Genomic DNA, 15,628 nt, shown 5'->3' with positions numbered 1-15,628 from the left:
AGGGGGAAAGGGAGAGATAACGGGAACCTTCTTAAAATACATATTTACAAATTAAACCTTAAAAAAATAATATTTCGAAATACACCCCGCCGCCGCTTCGAATCCCCTCGCCGCCTCCGCCTCCTCCTATCCATCAGCGCCCCCATATCCGGCTCCTCAACTTAGCCGCGCACCATCCCGCCGCTTCCGCCTACTCTCCCGCGAGCGCCGGCGCCGCCTCCTCCCCATCCCCGCCGCAAAATAGCATATTAGCATCCCCTCCTCATCCCCACCACCGTGAGAAGACGAGACACCCGTCCACCTCTCCCCCCTCGTCGCCATCGACGGCGTTGCCTTCGCTCTCTCCTCCTCCTCTTCTCGTCGCCGTCCACCTTCCCGCTCCCGCACTTGCGCCTCCGAGACCGAGGGAGCGAGAATTCCCGCGGGGATCGAAACGTTCAGCGTCGGTGCATGATCTGATCAAATTGCTCCTGGTTGAAATAATGATTATTGTTTTGCCTCAATGCTTAGATGGTGATATTGTGGGATTGTGGGAGCATCTGTTAAGATTATTAGATGAGGATTTTGTTTTTTTGTTTTTGTTTTCTACTCATCTTTAATTTAACATGTTGGCTCTTTGACTTCTACTGTACTGACTGCACAAATCGTTGATACTACTACCCCAACTTCCAAGGTTAGACACTAGGAGTACATGGCAGCTCATTCTCTACAACCGAATGGGGTACTCTTGAATGATATTCTGAATAATAGTTGTGCTGCAAAAATACTAGTTGCTTCCTAAATGAAAACTTTCAATTGGCACTGGAATTTTTACTCCTGTTCATATGGATTGATTGTCTTCTCCCGTAAGCAGCAACAGAAAATATATTCCTTTATTGGGCAGTTCTACTTCATCCATCTTAAACTGGCCTCCTCGACAATATTAAAACTAACACCCTAGCTGACAAGAACATGCATGTGAAAAAAAAAAACTGGGGGATTAGGTTGATTCTTCTGGAAGCTGTTGTCTGTGGCATCAAGGGAGACAAGTATTTCATCCCCAGCTAAGAAGAATTAATGTTCTGGCTGTGGCTACTTGCTGAACTTGGGTAATGATAAGTGGATTGTAATTTTATCCCAATATCCACTTGATATAGTAGTGTAAGAGTAGGCATAAGAGAAGTTGCCAATGAGTAATTAAATGGTAAGACAGTAAAACACAACCCATATGGCCATATGCATCCTTCTCTGTATTCCATTCTTCCTTCACTATATTTAGAACCATTCTAATTTACATAAAATTTGAAACCTTAACTTAATCCGATCCTTTTCAGTTCTTTTACTTACTCTCCTTCAAATAACTTACATGCTGATAATACTATGTGCAGTTTTAGTAGAAGACAGATTTGCTTTACCCATAATAAAATATATGATGAAGATAAGCTTTGAATCTTCTGGTATTTTGTTTTTGTTCCATTAACACCTCAGGAAATCCAAAATATAGAAAACACTAAGCTCGAACTAGAGCAAATGTTGGGTGTCCTCGGGGAGCCTTTATTTCTGGCTTTCACCAATCCAACAGTGATCCAACTGTTTTAAGGATATCAGAGGTTGACGGCAACAATGAATGAAGCAAGTAAAAAAATTGGAACATTGATTCTCTCATATTACTTCTACAGGTTTTGAGCTAATCTGGAAGTTGGTGGTATGCTGAATTTGTGAGTGTTGGAAAATATCAGTTACCTTTTTTCTATGTTCAACTAGCTAGGTTTTAGCAAACCTTGAAACTACCTGTGTATAAGCAATATTACACTTAAACTGATGGGAATCCACTCTTTTTACAACTAAGCTATATGTTGCTTGCTTTGCTTGACATTCAGATGATGCTACCCTGTACCATTACCAAAACTATTTTGTTTCTGTTTTCCATATGTTACACCACAACTTCATAGCTTTCACATAATCTATTTAATATTTGCTTTGTATTGTAAAAATGATCTTTAAGTCAGCTTAAACAGTATTAAGAAAATCCTCTTGATTACACACTTCCACTGCTATACCTAATTCTATACACTTCGATAAATTGCACTTTGAATTTGCGTAACTACCTCACAATATGAAGTAAGGTAGATGATTTACGAACACTTACTTTTCTAGCAAGCTAATTATTTGCTTTCAGAAAGCAGGTTGTTCTCATAGTAATACTCTTCCTGTAAATCTCAGAGTTAGTACATGCATGTTTGCTAATTTACCTTTTTTTGGCTAACATTTACACTTTGCATGGGTTAGTTACAACCTCCATTTTCAAATCCAGCAAGGAGAGGGAATGCTTGCTGGATCGATCTTGAATTCTGATCAACATTGACCAGCGCAGACAGAGCTGCCAAGCGAGCTGTTCGTGCTATTTTTACTCTGCTTCTACATTAGCAAGTTCACTTATAACGGGGAAGATGTGTAATGCCATCTTGCAGAATTAGACATGCAGATTTTTTTTTTACACACTGTTCATAAAAGGATGGTCATAGTTGCACGAATGTGCGATTTCATATACCCAGCTGTAATGGGTGTTGGTCCTGCTGTTGCCGCAGAAAGCTGCTGGTCTTCAAATAGATGATGTTGACCTTTTCGAGATTAATGAGGTATACTTTCATCCATTCATGGAGTTTCTCCACCAGACAACAGATCTGCATGGTAATATTTATTTGCTCTTGTACATAGGTTTTTTTGCTTCTCAGTACGCATACTGCTGCAAGAAGTTGGGACTTGATCCTGCAAAAGTTAACGTTAACGGAGGTGCAATGGCTCTTGTGCATTTTATCATCAATTTTACCTATTACTTTCTATTGATGTAAAGAATTGGGTGGTTGTAGGTGGTTATGGTGCACTGCTTTCAAGCCTCTTTCTAAATAGAGATTCAGATGGGACATTCAACATTTTCACAAATTTGTTTAGTAACGTGGATTCCACGTGCATGCTGACTAGTCTGTATATAAGTGCAAGTTTGTCCTATAATCATCTTTTAAATGAGGAGATGATCAGGGTACATCTTAAAGCAAAGGTGAGTATTCTGCTGGAAGCTAATTTCCCCTCCTTTGATGTTTGAGGAAGAAGATCCCCATTGGTGCATAAAATGGATGCATCGGAAGAAAACCGATGGTCATTGTCTGGTGAAAAAGGCCTCACATGCCTTAATTTTGGTTTGTTTCTTGTAGAGACATGCTCAATCGAAGAAATTATTAGGATAAGGGAGGCTTAAGCTGATGTTGAATATATGGTGTGTTGGAGGAAGAGCAAGAGACACACGCTCTTGCTCAGGTGTTCATCCTAATCCTTTTATAATTTTTGATTTCTCATGTGCAAAATATTTTCTTAGATGAAATTGCTACTCCTTGTGGCATTTAAATCTGATCATGGTTGCCAAAGAAGGATTCAAGCAGGCAGCGCCAAACTTCAGAGATCAAACATGCTGAGAAATGTGAAAAAACAACAGCCAAAACTTTTTGACAGGAAAATTCTGTAATTCTGTAAAGTGGTAGGGTTCTGTAATTCTGTAGGTTAGGTTGAAATTGACATCTCATTACTGTAATGCTGGAATTTCAGTATGTAATATCAATTTTTTGGGTTATTTAGAAAGACAAATACAGCTGATGGGTATACGATGTGGTTTTGTATAAAGACAATTTGCTTCTTTCTTCTTTATCGGAATGGTTATAATTCATTTCTGCATATGTGCACGTGCATCTTCTTGTATAAATGTTGCCGTAGCGGTAGCACTGGCATGCTACTAGGATAGTTAAATGGGACAACTTAAGTGACTATTAATGCAGTAGTGTGGAATTATATCCATATTTAAAGAATAAGCAAGAAATTATTATCAGTTCAATTTGATAATAAAAAAAACTAAACAATCCTACTGCTTTCAAGAATTTTTCATGTTTCACTTCTAATGCAGTTAGCACACCACAGATATTCAGTTTTAATCCATTCGGACACTGCGACATATATGTTCACACAATGATATGTGTGAGTTGGGAACTGCCTTAAATAAATTATACAGAAACTTTATTCTCTTTTATGAAGAGATAAAAGGAAAAATATATATTCAGCAGCCACCCAACAGTACAAATAGCAGAAAATGGAATGCATTTAACCGAGGGAGTAAATAGGTAACTTGTTTGTTATGCAAAGTTCAGATAATACACAAATTGTTTCGTCTACTATAATGTTCGTCGGAGATACCACGATATTCGTATAAAAAAGAACTTATAGTTCTGTTCAAAGATTTGTGGAAACAAATAGCTTTATTATGTACTGGTCACAGTAAAAAAATATAACAGGAAATCAAGGCATTATCCAAAGATTATTTAAAGGAAATTAAGATTGTGCTAACTGAGGGATCAAGCAGATTGTAAGCATGTCCTTACTAAATCAAATTTAGAGATGCAAGTGGGTAGTCCCGCTACCCGCATAAAAACCCGCTTGTTAGTCTATTTCCCGCATGGTAGTACAAAATTTAGAAGAAAAAATGAACTAGAAGTGGAATAAGCGGGACAAAAAAACCCTCTTGTCAGCCCCGCTTGCATCCCTAATCAAAATGTACCCACATTCCGACATAGCACAGGAAACCAGATTCTTCATAAATTGTTGAAATCACATTCCCTGTTTAGACAAAAAAAAATGCATTAGATGTTTATAACCGCTCAGATTAGAATAAATTGTACAATCCTCAGGAGGGACACATACCTGTTCAGAATAATAAAAAAAGGACGTAAAATATGTTATATCGACGTGAAGGTAAACAAGTGCCACAAGTATGTTCTGCCAATCTACATCCACACAATATACTTAGTTACTTAAACTTACCTGATCAGCAACTCAGATTGGCCACACAAGTCGCCGACGCATCATAAAAAGGCCGACGTGCAAAATATGTGGATTTGCTCAGGAGGATGGGTGCCAATGTGCCATGCCACAGCGCCGGAAAGTGAATTTGTGCAAGCCGAACCTGATTGGTTACTTCTCTTGCTGGATCATGCAGAAGTGCAGAACCGCAGATGATATCACTTACCCTCATGTTGCTACGGCGAGCATGGCACTTGCGGAATGGGATTGAGTTCCTCTGCAGTCGACTGCAGAGTGCCATCGTCACTGACATGTGGGCCCAATGACCTCCGGGCCCATATGTCAGTGACAATGGTAGGGGTGCAGTGACTGCAGAGGATCTCATTTGGCGGAATGACTCTTTTCATGGCAAAGGCAACAGCTCGGTAGATGGCTCTGTCCAGTTCCTGCAAAACTATGCAGAGAAACTGCTGCTCATCCGACAAAAAAACAAGTGATTTAAAGGGCAAAGCAGACAGCTCTCTACAATGACCAGCCGCACGCATCCAAAGCCTGAGAGCAGCAGAGGGTCAAAGAAGATTAACACCTTGGAAGGCGCCGCCAACAGGATGGGCAAAGATCAACGTTGATGGTGCATTCACGGCATATCTCTGGAACTCTGAAGGCCAAGCCCTGCTATCGTCGTGGAAATTCATTCGGCAATGCAAGGCTGCGGAGGAAGCGGAAATCCTGGCGTGTTGCGAAGGCCTAAAAATGCGGGTCGAATTGGAAATGGACTGTGCAATGGTAGCAACAAGGCTGACTAGCAAAGTACAAGACAGATCGCAATGGTCCTTTCAGATCAGAGAAGCTTCGGCGAGCAATGGCAACTCTTCAGATGGTGCGTGTGCATCCTAGCAAAAGAGAGCTGGATTTTTCACATTTTGGTCCTTTTGAAAAACTTATTTCGCAAGTAGACCCCTAGAAAAACTTATCCCAAAAATAGTCCTTTTTGGGGCGCCAGAGTGGCTGGCGCCGTCATTCAACAGGACGGCGCCAGCCTCTTTGGCGCCGTCCCCCTGCCGACGTGGCGGGGCGATGCTGAGGTGGCTAGGGGGAGTGCGCCAGAGTGGCTGGCGCCCCCCCCCCCCCCGAAATTTTTTATTTTTGTTTTATTTGTTTGATATTTTTTTCACGCTTAGGGACACACAAGAACCAACCATAAAAAAATTGAACTCAAATGGACGTAATATGTGACATGTAGAATTTTTCCTCTCCTCTCCTCTCTCCGAACTAGTGCAGAGGAGAGAGATGTGCAACCTTTTTATTTTTATTTTATTTTTTTGATATTTTCTTCACACTTAGGAACTCACAGGAACCAACCATGTAAAAAATAAACTCAAACGGACGAAATATGTGGCATGTGGAATTTTCCAAAGCTCCACCGAAAAACTTCTCTCCTCGAAAACACAATCTTGCAAACGGAATTTGGAGGTTTTAATATCGCCGAACCCGACAAAGCGGGGAGAATCGGATGTAACTTTTTCTGTAGATGTCCGTGCATATATTATTTGCCTGATTCCGAGTCCGTATGAGAAAGTTACGCCTATTTTAATAGATGACATATTTTGTCCGTTTCGGTAGAGTTTTGGAAAATTCTACATGTCACATATTTTGTCCGTTTGAGTTTATTTTTTATACGGTTGGTTCCTATGTTCTCCTAAGTGTGAAAAAATATCAAAAAAATAAAATAAAAATAAAAAAATTGCATCTCTATGTACTGTTTAACTTATATATGTCATTTCATGTGGTTATATTTTGAATTAGATTAAGTAATTTCATATAGTGGTAGAGTGCATTATGTTTAACATGTTGATCAAAGAGTTTTACTAAAGGAGTTATGGTCTAATTTTAGTGAAGGTGCAAAGTAGACTAAGTGGTATGCTAGATATTTTCAGACTTAGCTAAGTGGTAGTTCGAGTTTAAATTTTTTTGTGGTTGGTTGTATCGTGATCCTGAGTGTGAAAAAACATCAAAAATAAAATAAAAATGACACCGTTGCAACTCCATACAGAGAAACAGGAATAGAGGCGGCGGCGCCAGCCATGCTGGCGCCCTCCTCCTGCCACGTCGGTTCGCGTGCGCCACGGTGGCAGGAGGACGGCGCCAGAGAGGCTGGCGCCGTCCCGTTGGATGACGGCGCCAGCCACTCTGGCGCCCCAAAAAGGACCATTTCTGGGATAAGTTTTTTCAGGGGTCTATTTGCGAAATAAGTTTTTTAAAAGGACCAAAATGTGAAAAATCCAGCAAAAGAGAGTGCAATAGGGTATCTTATGAACTTGCTCAGTTTGCTAAACGGACGGCACATTACGCGGTTTGGCGCGATCATGCCCCGTCCTGTGTTAAGCATGTACTGCAATAAGAGTGTAATCCTATTACTTAATCAATAAAGCTATATGTTCCCGCAAAAAAAAAAGAGACTCAAATGAATAAGGTACTCATTTTGCAACATACCGATTCGATCGTCAAATCCGCGCCGCTGCGCCATCTACTCACCCTCGACCTGTCATCCTCCGCCACCTTCTTCGACTGCCCAGAGGTAGATCTACAGTAGAAGGGAGGGTCGGTGTCAGATGATACTGACAACTTTCGATAAAATTTATAACGAAACTGATTATCCATATATTATAATACTATAATCTAAACATAATTAACATACTATGACATTGATAAACACGTTTATATATGACAGCAGCAAATCGATTTTATCCGCCGCACCTTTTGCCGCTCTTCCTCGATGACCGATCCGTCGTTCCGGCGCTAAGCACATGCATCTCCCCGTCTTCCTCGACGACCCGCGCCGCCTCCTCTCCTCCTCCGCCGCCGCCTCCGCCTCCGCCCGGACCCTCGCCCGCCTCCACGCCCTCCTCATCGTCTCCTCCTCCGCCTCCCACACCCTCATCTCCTCGCTCGCCGCCGCCTACGCCCGCGCTGGCGACCTCGCCGCCGCGGAGTCCACCCTCACCGCAACCGCCGCCTCATCCTCCATCGCCGCGTGGAACGCCATCATCGCCGCGCACTCCCGCCGCGGCTCCCCGGCATCCGCGCTCCGCGTCTTCCGCGCGCTCCCGCCCGCCGCGCGCCCCGACAGCACCACCTTCACGCTCGCGCTCTCCGCGTGCGCGCGCCTCGGGGACCTTCGCGGCGGGGAGTCCGTCAGGGACCGCGCGTTCGACGCCGGGTACAAGGACGACGTCTTCGTCTGCTCGTCGCTGCTCCACCTCTACGCGAGATGGGGCGCCATGGGCGACGCGGTCAAGGTGTTCGTCCGAATGCCGAGGAGGGACCGCGTCACCTGGAGCACCATGGTTGCTGGTTTCGTGAGTGCTGGACAGCCACTGGATGCGATTCAGATGTACAGGAGGATGAGGGAGGATGGTGTGAAGGGAGATGAGGTGGTCATGATTGGGGTTATACAAGCGTGCACAGCAGCCAGAAATGTCCGAATGGGAGCTTCAGTTCATGGGCATCTCTTACGGCATGGAATGAGGATGGATGTTGTTACTGCAACAAGCCTCGTGGATATGTATGCAAAGAATGGACTACTTGATGTGGCGTGCCGAGTTTTTGGTCTGATGGTGCACCGGAATGATGTCTCATGGAGCGCGATGATCTCAGGTTTTGCACAGAATGGGCAATCGGATGAGGCACTTCGGTTGTTCAGAAATATGCAGGCTTCTGGTATTCAGCCTGACTCAGGAGCACTTGTTAGTGCTCTGCTAGCTTGCTCAAATATTGGATTCTTGAAGCTAGGGAGGTCAGTACATGGTTTCATCGTGAGGAGGTTTGATTTTAATTGTATCCTCGGTACAGCAGCCATTGATATGTACTCAAAATGCGGCTCCCTAGCAAGTGCACAGATGCTTTTCAACATGATCAGTGATAGAGACTTGATCTTGTGGAATGCCATGATTGCGTGTTGTGGTGCTCATGGACGAGGCCAGGATGCGCTCACTTTGTTCCAAGAAATGAACGAAACTGGAATGAGACCAGATCATGCCACATTTGCTTCTCTTTTGTCTGCTCTAAGCCATTCTGGTCTTGTGGAGGAAGGGAAACTATGGTTTGGTCGCATGGTTAATCACTTCAAGATCACACCTGCTGAGAAACACTATGTCTGTCTAGTTGATCTTTTAGCACGTTCCGGTCTTGTGGAAGAAGCCAGTGACCTGCTCACATCAATGAAAGCTGAGCCAACCGTTGCCATTTGGGTTGCTCTACTTTCAGGCTGTCTGAATAACAAGAAGCTGGAGCTTGGAGAAAGTATAGCAGACAATATCCTTGAATTGCAACCTGACGATGTTGGCGTTCTTGCGTTGGTCTCAAATCTCTATGCTGCTACAAAGAAATGGGACAAAGTCAGACAAGTTAGAAAGCTAATGAAAGATTCTGGAAGCAAGAAGATGCCTGGCTGTAGCTCAATAGAGATACGCGGAACACGCCACGTGTTCGTGATGGAAGACCAGAGCCATCCTCAGCGTGAAGAGATCGTAAGTAAGGTGGCAAAGCTTGATTTAGAGATGAGGAAGATGGGCTACATTCCGAGAACAGAGTTTGTGTACCACGATCTGGAGGAGGAAGTGAAGGAACAGCAGCTCAGCTACCACAGCGAGAGGCTGGCCATCGCCTTCGGTTTGCTGAACACAGGCCCAGGAACAAGGCTTGTGATCATAAAGAACCTCAGGGTCTGTGGTGATTGCCATGATGCCATCAAGTACATCTCGAAGATCGCGGACCGGGAGATCGTAGTGCGAGACGCCAAACGCTTCCACCATTTCAAAGACGGAGTCTGCTCCTGCAGAGATTACTGGTGATGAAGGTAGCAGTTTCATCTGAATTTTGACCACCAGCGAGACCACCCACTATTTACATAGTACTTAGGTAGCAAGGCAGCAAGATAAGTTCACTGTAACCCCTATTGGCTATTGCCGCTTTTGTTGTGCAGGCTACCGAGAACCAGCATGGCAAGAGGATGCGTGTTGCTGTATGTATACCCAACTGATCCCCCTAGGCGGGGACCATCAGAAGAAGTTCAGCCACGCAAGGCGGCCACGTCCGTCCGTCCGTCACGGGGGACCCGGCGGCGTGGTAGTGGTGCGGTGCCCGTCGCCTTCGCCATTCCCGGCCGCGGGCGTCATCTGTCGCGGCGAAAACGACCCGGGAGGTGGCGGCAAAGGCTTTTGCTTCCTACCCGCTGGGGCGCGCGCGTCGCCGTGATCGGTACGAATCTCGCGGGGGGAAGTGGTGGTGGCCCAGACAGATCGTGATAACGTTGGACTTTGCGCGCAGGTCGCGTTGGTTGGAGTGGTTTGCGGTCTAGGACACTTGCTTTTTTCCCCAGTAGGATGATCACCCAAGACCGCTGCACTGCACCTGCCCCATGTGGGAGCAGCATCCAGCATGGCCAGTTCGCAACGCTACACCGGTAACAACAAGCCCTTAGAAAACTATTTGGCAGTTTGGTGTCTGGTGCTGATGAAGTGGTGATTGGGGCCTCAGATTAGTCTTTTCTGTGTTTAACTACTGTGCATATGACAGGGAGGAAGCAAAAAGGTTTCTTCGCCGTTGACTTATTACGGGTGTGGCCAGAAGAAATTCGGCGTTTGGTTTGCTGTGCATATGTGTGAGCCATGGTAGTTACATGCTGTTTCTGTTTCCACTGGTATAGTGGTATTGCCCGTTTCGGTCCCAGGTGAGTCTGAACTCTGAAGACCATTTTATCTTTCACAAGATTCTGTAATAATCTGGTTGGTGGATGAAGGCAGTGTTTTCATAAAAGATTCATTAATTTCGTGGTGGGATTTAGTGTGTCCAGTGTAATCATACAGGGTTCATCTCACTGTCTGCCAACCTTTGTGTTCTAATTTGAAAAGAAACGAATTGATATTAGGTTTTTTTTTTCCTTAACAAAAAAGTACCGAATTGGTTGTCCATGGGCGATTGGCTGGCGATATGCTCAGATACATCGTTGTCCCCCTTTTCGTGGGGATAGCAAATATCGGTTGTATGACTTCCTCAATCCAAAATGTGGTCCTTTCAAAGATGGAAAATTAAGGGTGGTACCTCACACATTCGACTAGTCATATGCTGGAATCTCGTCATGTGTATATACCATGAAACACATTTCTGATTTGCCATCCACATTAGCTTGATATCCAATCAGTTCTTGTGGAGATCACCTATATCTAGGATTGGTAAAGAGCTATAATCTAGGAAATTTGAGATTTGATTTAAAATGGGTTGAGCTAATTTTTACATATTTTTCATATAAAAATATATGAGAGTGACCCATGAGTCTTGCCCATTACTACCCCTACCTACATCCTCAGTAGAATTAGTATACCAACAACTATTGGTTTGTCACGGACTCAATTTTGCGGGCTATCCATGTAGAGATTATTCATATCCATGTTTGCCCCTACCTTTTGTGTTGTTAAATAGTACATGAACATATTTATCAATTATTATTATATTGTAGGTTACATAAACTTTATTTTTGTTTGTGGCAACGAAACGCACCAAAAACAGAAGTTAAAACCACTAGATTATAGAAATGCATTACCAAAGGTGGAATTTATTACATATTTATTGGTGTTATTTCTACCTGTGGTTGGCCCTCCTTTTATGTTATTGCACATGCAATTGAATATCTTGTCAGTTTACCATGTGCATTTACAATTGGTGACTATGAGCAGAGGACATGACAGGAAAGCAAGGCCACTAGAACTCTCCACTTGAAAAACTAGAATAAAACAAAACAATGTAACCTTCTGATCATCGAAGGTAAATCTATTTGAATTGTGCACCCTAGTGTTGAAAATCATGCTTGATAATGCATCCTAGGCAATGGGTCATTCAGCAAGCCGGCTGCAGCGGCTGCGCTCTGTGCGTTCAGCACTGTTGGTGCTGAGTGCGGCACAGCCGTGAAACTAGCAACTGAACATGTCCAATACTATAGAGACCATTTAATTGTAGCAATGGAATGTATTTATAAGTATATATGGATGTAACATTATTCCCTACTATCTCCAATACCACGTGGCCATGGTACTAGTAGAAGTGATATTGGATAAATCTATCACAACCACATAGCTTTTCCTGTTCAACATGGTGTTATCTCTACTGAGACAACGCCATCCCAATACTAGTCTAACGTCATATGATATTGAGTCTAGTGATAGACACGGACCCTGATACCAGCGCTACGTCACCGTTCAGCTAGCAAAGAATTCCATTTTGTTTAGAATACTCACCTAACATAAGTTTCACCTATAGCCTTTAATCCTCATTACTAATTTACAATTATGTTATTGAAAGTAGGTTCACCTATAGTTACACCAAATGGAATCGGCAAAAACTAAAAAATGTCGCATCATTTTCTCCTCCTTTTTCTCCATGTGACCAAAGAAGAAACACCTTTAAGTTGTATAGGCTACCTAGCCATCGATAATGAGGCATTCATGCTGACTTCATCGATCTATACGTGTGTGCGCATAAGGATGAGTGTACGTGTGTTATAAGCGTCTGCGTTTATATTGTATTTTTAAATAGACAAAATCGAAAAGGAAGACCTTTGAAATACAAAATACATGAACTCGAAGGGGTGTAATGCTAAAAAGTATAGAACCCTCCACCACGAAGCGGCCACGCTCGAGACGAGACGAGGTGACCCCTTCCCTTCTCTTCCGTGCGTCCGGAAAGCTTCGGTAGGACGCTTAGCTTGGCCGTCATCATTAACCTTCCCAACCTCCCCCACGCGGCCGCCATCACCACCACCACCTCCTCCCCCCCACCTCCCCTCCTCCGATCCCTTTCGCCCGCTCAACCACCCGTCGGCCGGCGATGCTCCGGCCGCCGACGCCGACGCGGCGCCTCCTCCAGAGCGTCGGCGGTGGGAGCAACCCCAACCGCATCCCTGGCATCCCGCCCGCCGATCCCCCCTCCGGCGGCGTCAGCTCCGATGTCGTCGTCATCCTCGCCGCCCTCCTCTGCGCCCTCATCTGCGTCGTCGGCCTCGCCGCCGTCGCCCGCTGCGCCCGTAACCGCCGCAACAGCGGCGGAGCCGGCGCCGGCGCCGGCTCCGCCTCCCCGTCGCACAGCCCGGCCCACGCGGGGCACTTCGGCGGAGGAGGGAGCGGAGGTGGCGGCGTAACGACGACGACGGCGGCGACGACCGCCGCCAAGGGGCTGAAGAAGAAGGCGCTGAAGGCGCTGCCGAAGCTGGCGTACGCGGACGCGGTGGCGGCGGCGGCGGCGGCGAGGGGCACGGTGGTGGGGGAGGAGGAGGAGGGGAAGGTGGAGGTGCTCGCCGAGTGCGCCATCTGCCTTTCCGAGTTCGGCGAGCGGGAGGAGGTCCGCGTGATGCCGCAGTGCGGCCATGGCTTCCACGTCGCCTGCGTCGACACCTGGCTCCGATCCAACTCCTCCTGCCCCTCCTGCCGCCGCCCCATCGTCCTCGACGACCCCTCGCCGCCCAAGCGCTGCCGCAAGTGCGAGGCCATAGTCCTCGAGGCCGTCGTCGCCGCCTCCTCCTCCTCCTCCTCCTCCGCCGCCACCGCCACCGGCAGCGGCGGAGGCGGCGGCGGTGGCGGTGGCCGATTCTTGCCGTAGTGTAGGGAGGATGGTTGTGTCCCTGACGGGTGGGGCCCAGGTCGGTGTGGGTAGTTGAGCTGCTCCTTTCCACCCATGGCCCACATGTCAGTAGAGAGAGAGCTCTTGAAAAAGTTTTCTTCAGAAAAAGAAATGGAAAGGAGAATAATTAGAACTTGTGAATGAATTGTGATTCTTTTTTTACACCTTTTTGGGTTCCTTCCAGCTTCTGTCGGGGGCATGACATCACATACAGTCGTTGTTGATGTAATCTGTAAAAAAAAAATTATATCAGTTATGGTTGGGGTAAAAAAAAAAGATTTTTACTAGACCTAAGTGTCTTGCAAATTTTAGCAAACTAATCCCATCTGAAATTATATCAGTTATGCAGCATGAGAGTAATGATACTTCCCAGCTGAGCAGATGCATGCCACGTGGAGGCATCCGCAGCCGTTGGATGCGAGAAGAGGGAGCGTGTGAAGTGGAGTAGCCGGGTGGTCTGCCTCAGGGGCGTTAGGTCAGTGACAATAATCATCAGTCGCCATGTGACCGTGAGGTTTTTGTCTTCCATTAATTGGAACAACATGGAACAAAGCCATATATCATATCAAAGCAACTAACAGCGCTTAAACAAAAGCGTACTTAGATCCCAAACCTACTCCATTTTTACTAACTAACTATACGTGCTAGCCTCACCCAATAATTGGCGATCAATTTAGAAGTAGAAATTTTGGAGACGTCCAGCTCAGCTCACCGGCTCGAGTGTAGCTTAGCGATTTTTGTAAACACGACGTGTCAAGCGGCCAGCTCAGTCCAAAGTCACTAGTGGCAGTGGGAGTATAGCAATATGGCGACCCGCTGAAAATTCCGTGTCTCCCGCGCATAATTGCCTGTCCGCGCCGGGACGGCGCGGCGAGCGTGCGTGTGACAAGTCACCAACCGCAGTACTAGCCTCTTCTCCGGCTGTCTCCATCGCGGCGCGCTCTCCACCGCCACGGCGCCAACAGATTTTCTTAGAGCCCAAAAAAACTACTATATTAAATATTTGTTATAAATATTTTTTTTAAAAAAAAAACACAATACAAGCATAGACGCTAAAAACGCGTGTACACTCATATATACGAGCAGACACGCACGTACTACCCGTATGAGTACCTTTAAGAAATTAAATCAATATATCTTGAGATTGACGAAGTTACTGCGGAAGTCTCGCTATACCACTAAGAATAGTTAGCCGTAAATATGATAAAGGAATAATTAGCCGTAAATATGATCATACTAGTTTACCTTAGTCAAAAAAAAATCACATGTTTACTGGTTAGAATCACTGGTTAGTAGATGTACTCAAGGTTAAAAAACCAAATCACACACAATAATCGGACCGGATGGGTTTTCTAAAACTTTTAACTTATTGAGAAACTGAACTGTTTGTGTTGTCAAATTGGCCTAAGAAGTGTGGTTTGTTTTTTTTTTTTGTTGGTTTTGTGAAGTGTAAACCATGGCTGTACCTCCACGAGGCCACCAGACATGTGGGTGGCACGAGCGAGCGTGAGGGAGAGGGAAAGACGTGTGCATAAATAAATAAATGGCGTCGTCAACGGCCACCTGCCGCTGCCCGCCGCACGAAACCGTGGTGGTCCGCCGCGACGGCGATCAGGCAATGACGCTACCTCCAGCTGCGCGGCGGCCGCCAACCTATGGCTTGCCCATTTCTTGCGTATTTAAAGGTAGGGGTGGACATTCGGTCAGACCGAAAAATTCGGTCTCGGTCTTCGGTTTTTCGGTCTTCGGTCTTTGAAAACTCAGGACCGAATTTCATCCAAAAAAAACTCAGGACCGGTAAATTCTGTCTCGGTCTTTTCGGTCTCGGTCTCGGTCTCGGTCTGACCAAAATTTTCAGGAGTAAGTTTGAAATGAAAAATTTTGACAGCACTTCCTCTCTTTTGAGACATTTCTTCACAGATATATATCAAAAAATACAAGATAATATGCAAGAATAAATAGCACAGCCGCACAATTACAGGTGTAGTAGTAGTTTATAGTTTATGCTACCTGCTAGTACTGGAGTAGTAGCGTCTTTTTGTTGTTGCCAATCTTTATTTTTTAAGCAACCACTACAAACATCGACCAGCGGTTGTTGCCCTCTTGGATCAGGTACAAACAGAACGTGATGGAGATG

At 45.3% G+C, this 15,628-nt stretch overlaps 2 protein-coding genes and 2 long non-coding RNA genes across 5 annotated transcripts; 3 read left to right on the top strand and 1 right to left on the bottom strand.

Annotated features, from left to right (window-relative positions):
- Positions 1–109: 109 nt before the first annotated feature.
- Positions 110–3,678, top strand: LOC9270734 (uncharacterized). Its single transcript, XR_001540475.2, has 5 exons — positions 110–1,697; positions 2,294–2,618; positions 2,698–2,772; positions 2,850–3,037; positions 3,192–3,678. It is a non-coding gene; the product is annotated as an uncharacterized lncRNA (long non-coding RNA).
- A 583-nt stretch (positions 3,679–4,261) lies between these two features.
- Positions 4,262–9,565, bottom strand: LOC4349254 (uncharacterized). Its single transcript, XR_010737180.1, has 4 exons — positions 9,423–9,565; positions 7,579–9,198; positions 7,315–7,405; positions 4,262–4,638 (listed from the first exon to the last, which is right to left on the bottom strand). It is a non-coding gene; the product is annotated as an uncharacterized lncRNA (long non-coding RNA).
- On the top strand, positions 7,572–14,103 carry LOC4349253 (putative pentatricopeptide repeat-containing protein At3g25060, mitochondrial). 2 transcript variants are annotated; one of them, XM_066304977.1, is made up of 5 exons: positions 7,572–9,679; positions 9,806–10,080; positions 10,150–10,285; positions 10,399–10,552; positions 13,833–14,103. In XM_066304977.1, exon 1 carries the CDS (start codon positions 7,629–7,631, stop codon positions 9,672–9,674), a length of 2,046 nt encoding a protein of 681 aa, XP_066161074.1. In that variant the 5' UTR covers positions 7,572–7,628; the 3' UTR covers positions 9,675–9,679; positions 9,806–10,080; positions 10,150–10,285; positions 10,399–10,552; positions 13,833–14,103. The 2 variants fall into 2 exon arrangements, with proteins under 2 accessions (XP_066161074.1, XP_015613796.1); XM_015758310.2 differs by lacking the exon at positions 13,833–14,103 and having other exon boundaries at positions 10,399–10,749.
- LOC4349252 (RING-H2 finger protein ATL80) lies at positions 12,528–13,655 on the top strand. The gene has a single exon (XM_015758312.3). It carries the CDS (start codon positions 12,703–12,705, stop codon positions 13,468–13,470), a length of 768 nt encoding a protein of 255 aa, XP_015613798.1. The 5' UTR covers positions 12,528–12,702; the 3' UTR covers positions 13,471–13,655.
- Positions 14,104–15,628: the final 1,525 nt, after the last annotated feature.

Source organism: Oryza sativa, chromosome 10, assembly GCF_034140825.1.
Source record: "Oryza sativa Japonica Group chromosome 10, ASM3414082v1".
NCBI classification, from domain to species: Eukaryota; Viridiplantae; Streptophyta; class Magnoliopsida; order Poales; family Poaceae; genus Oryza; species Oryza sativa.
Note: the sequence above shows the minus strand (reverse complement) of the source record. Positions and strands in the feature narration are given on the sequence as shown.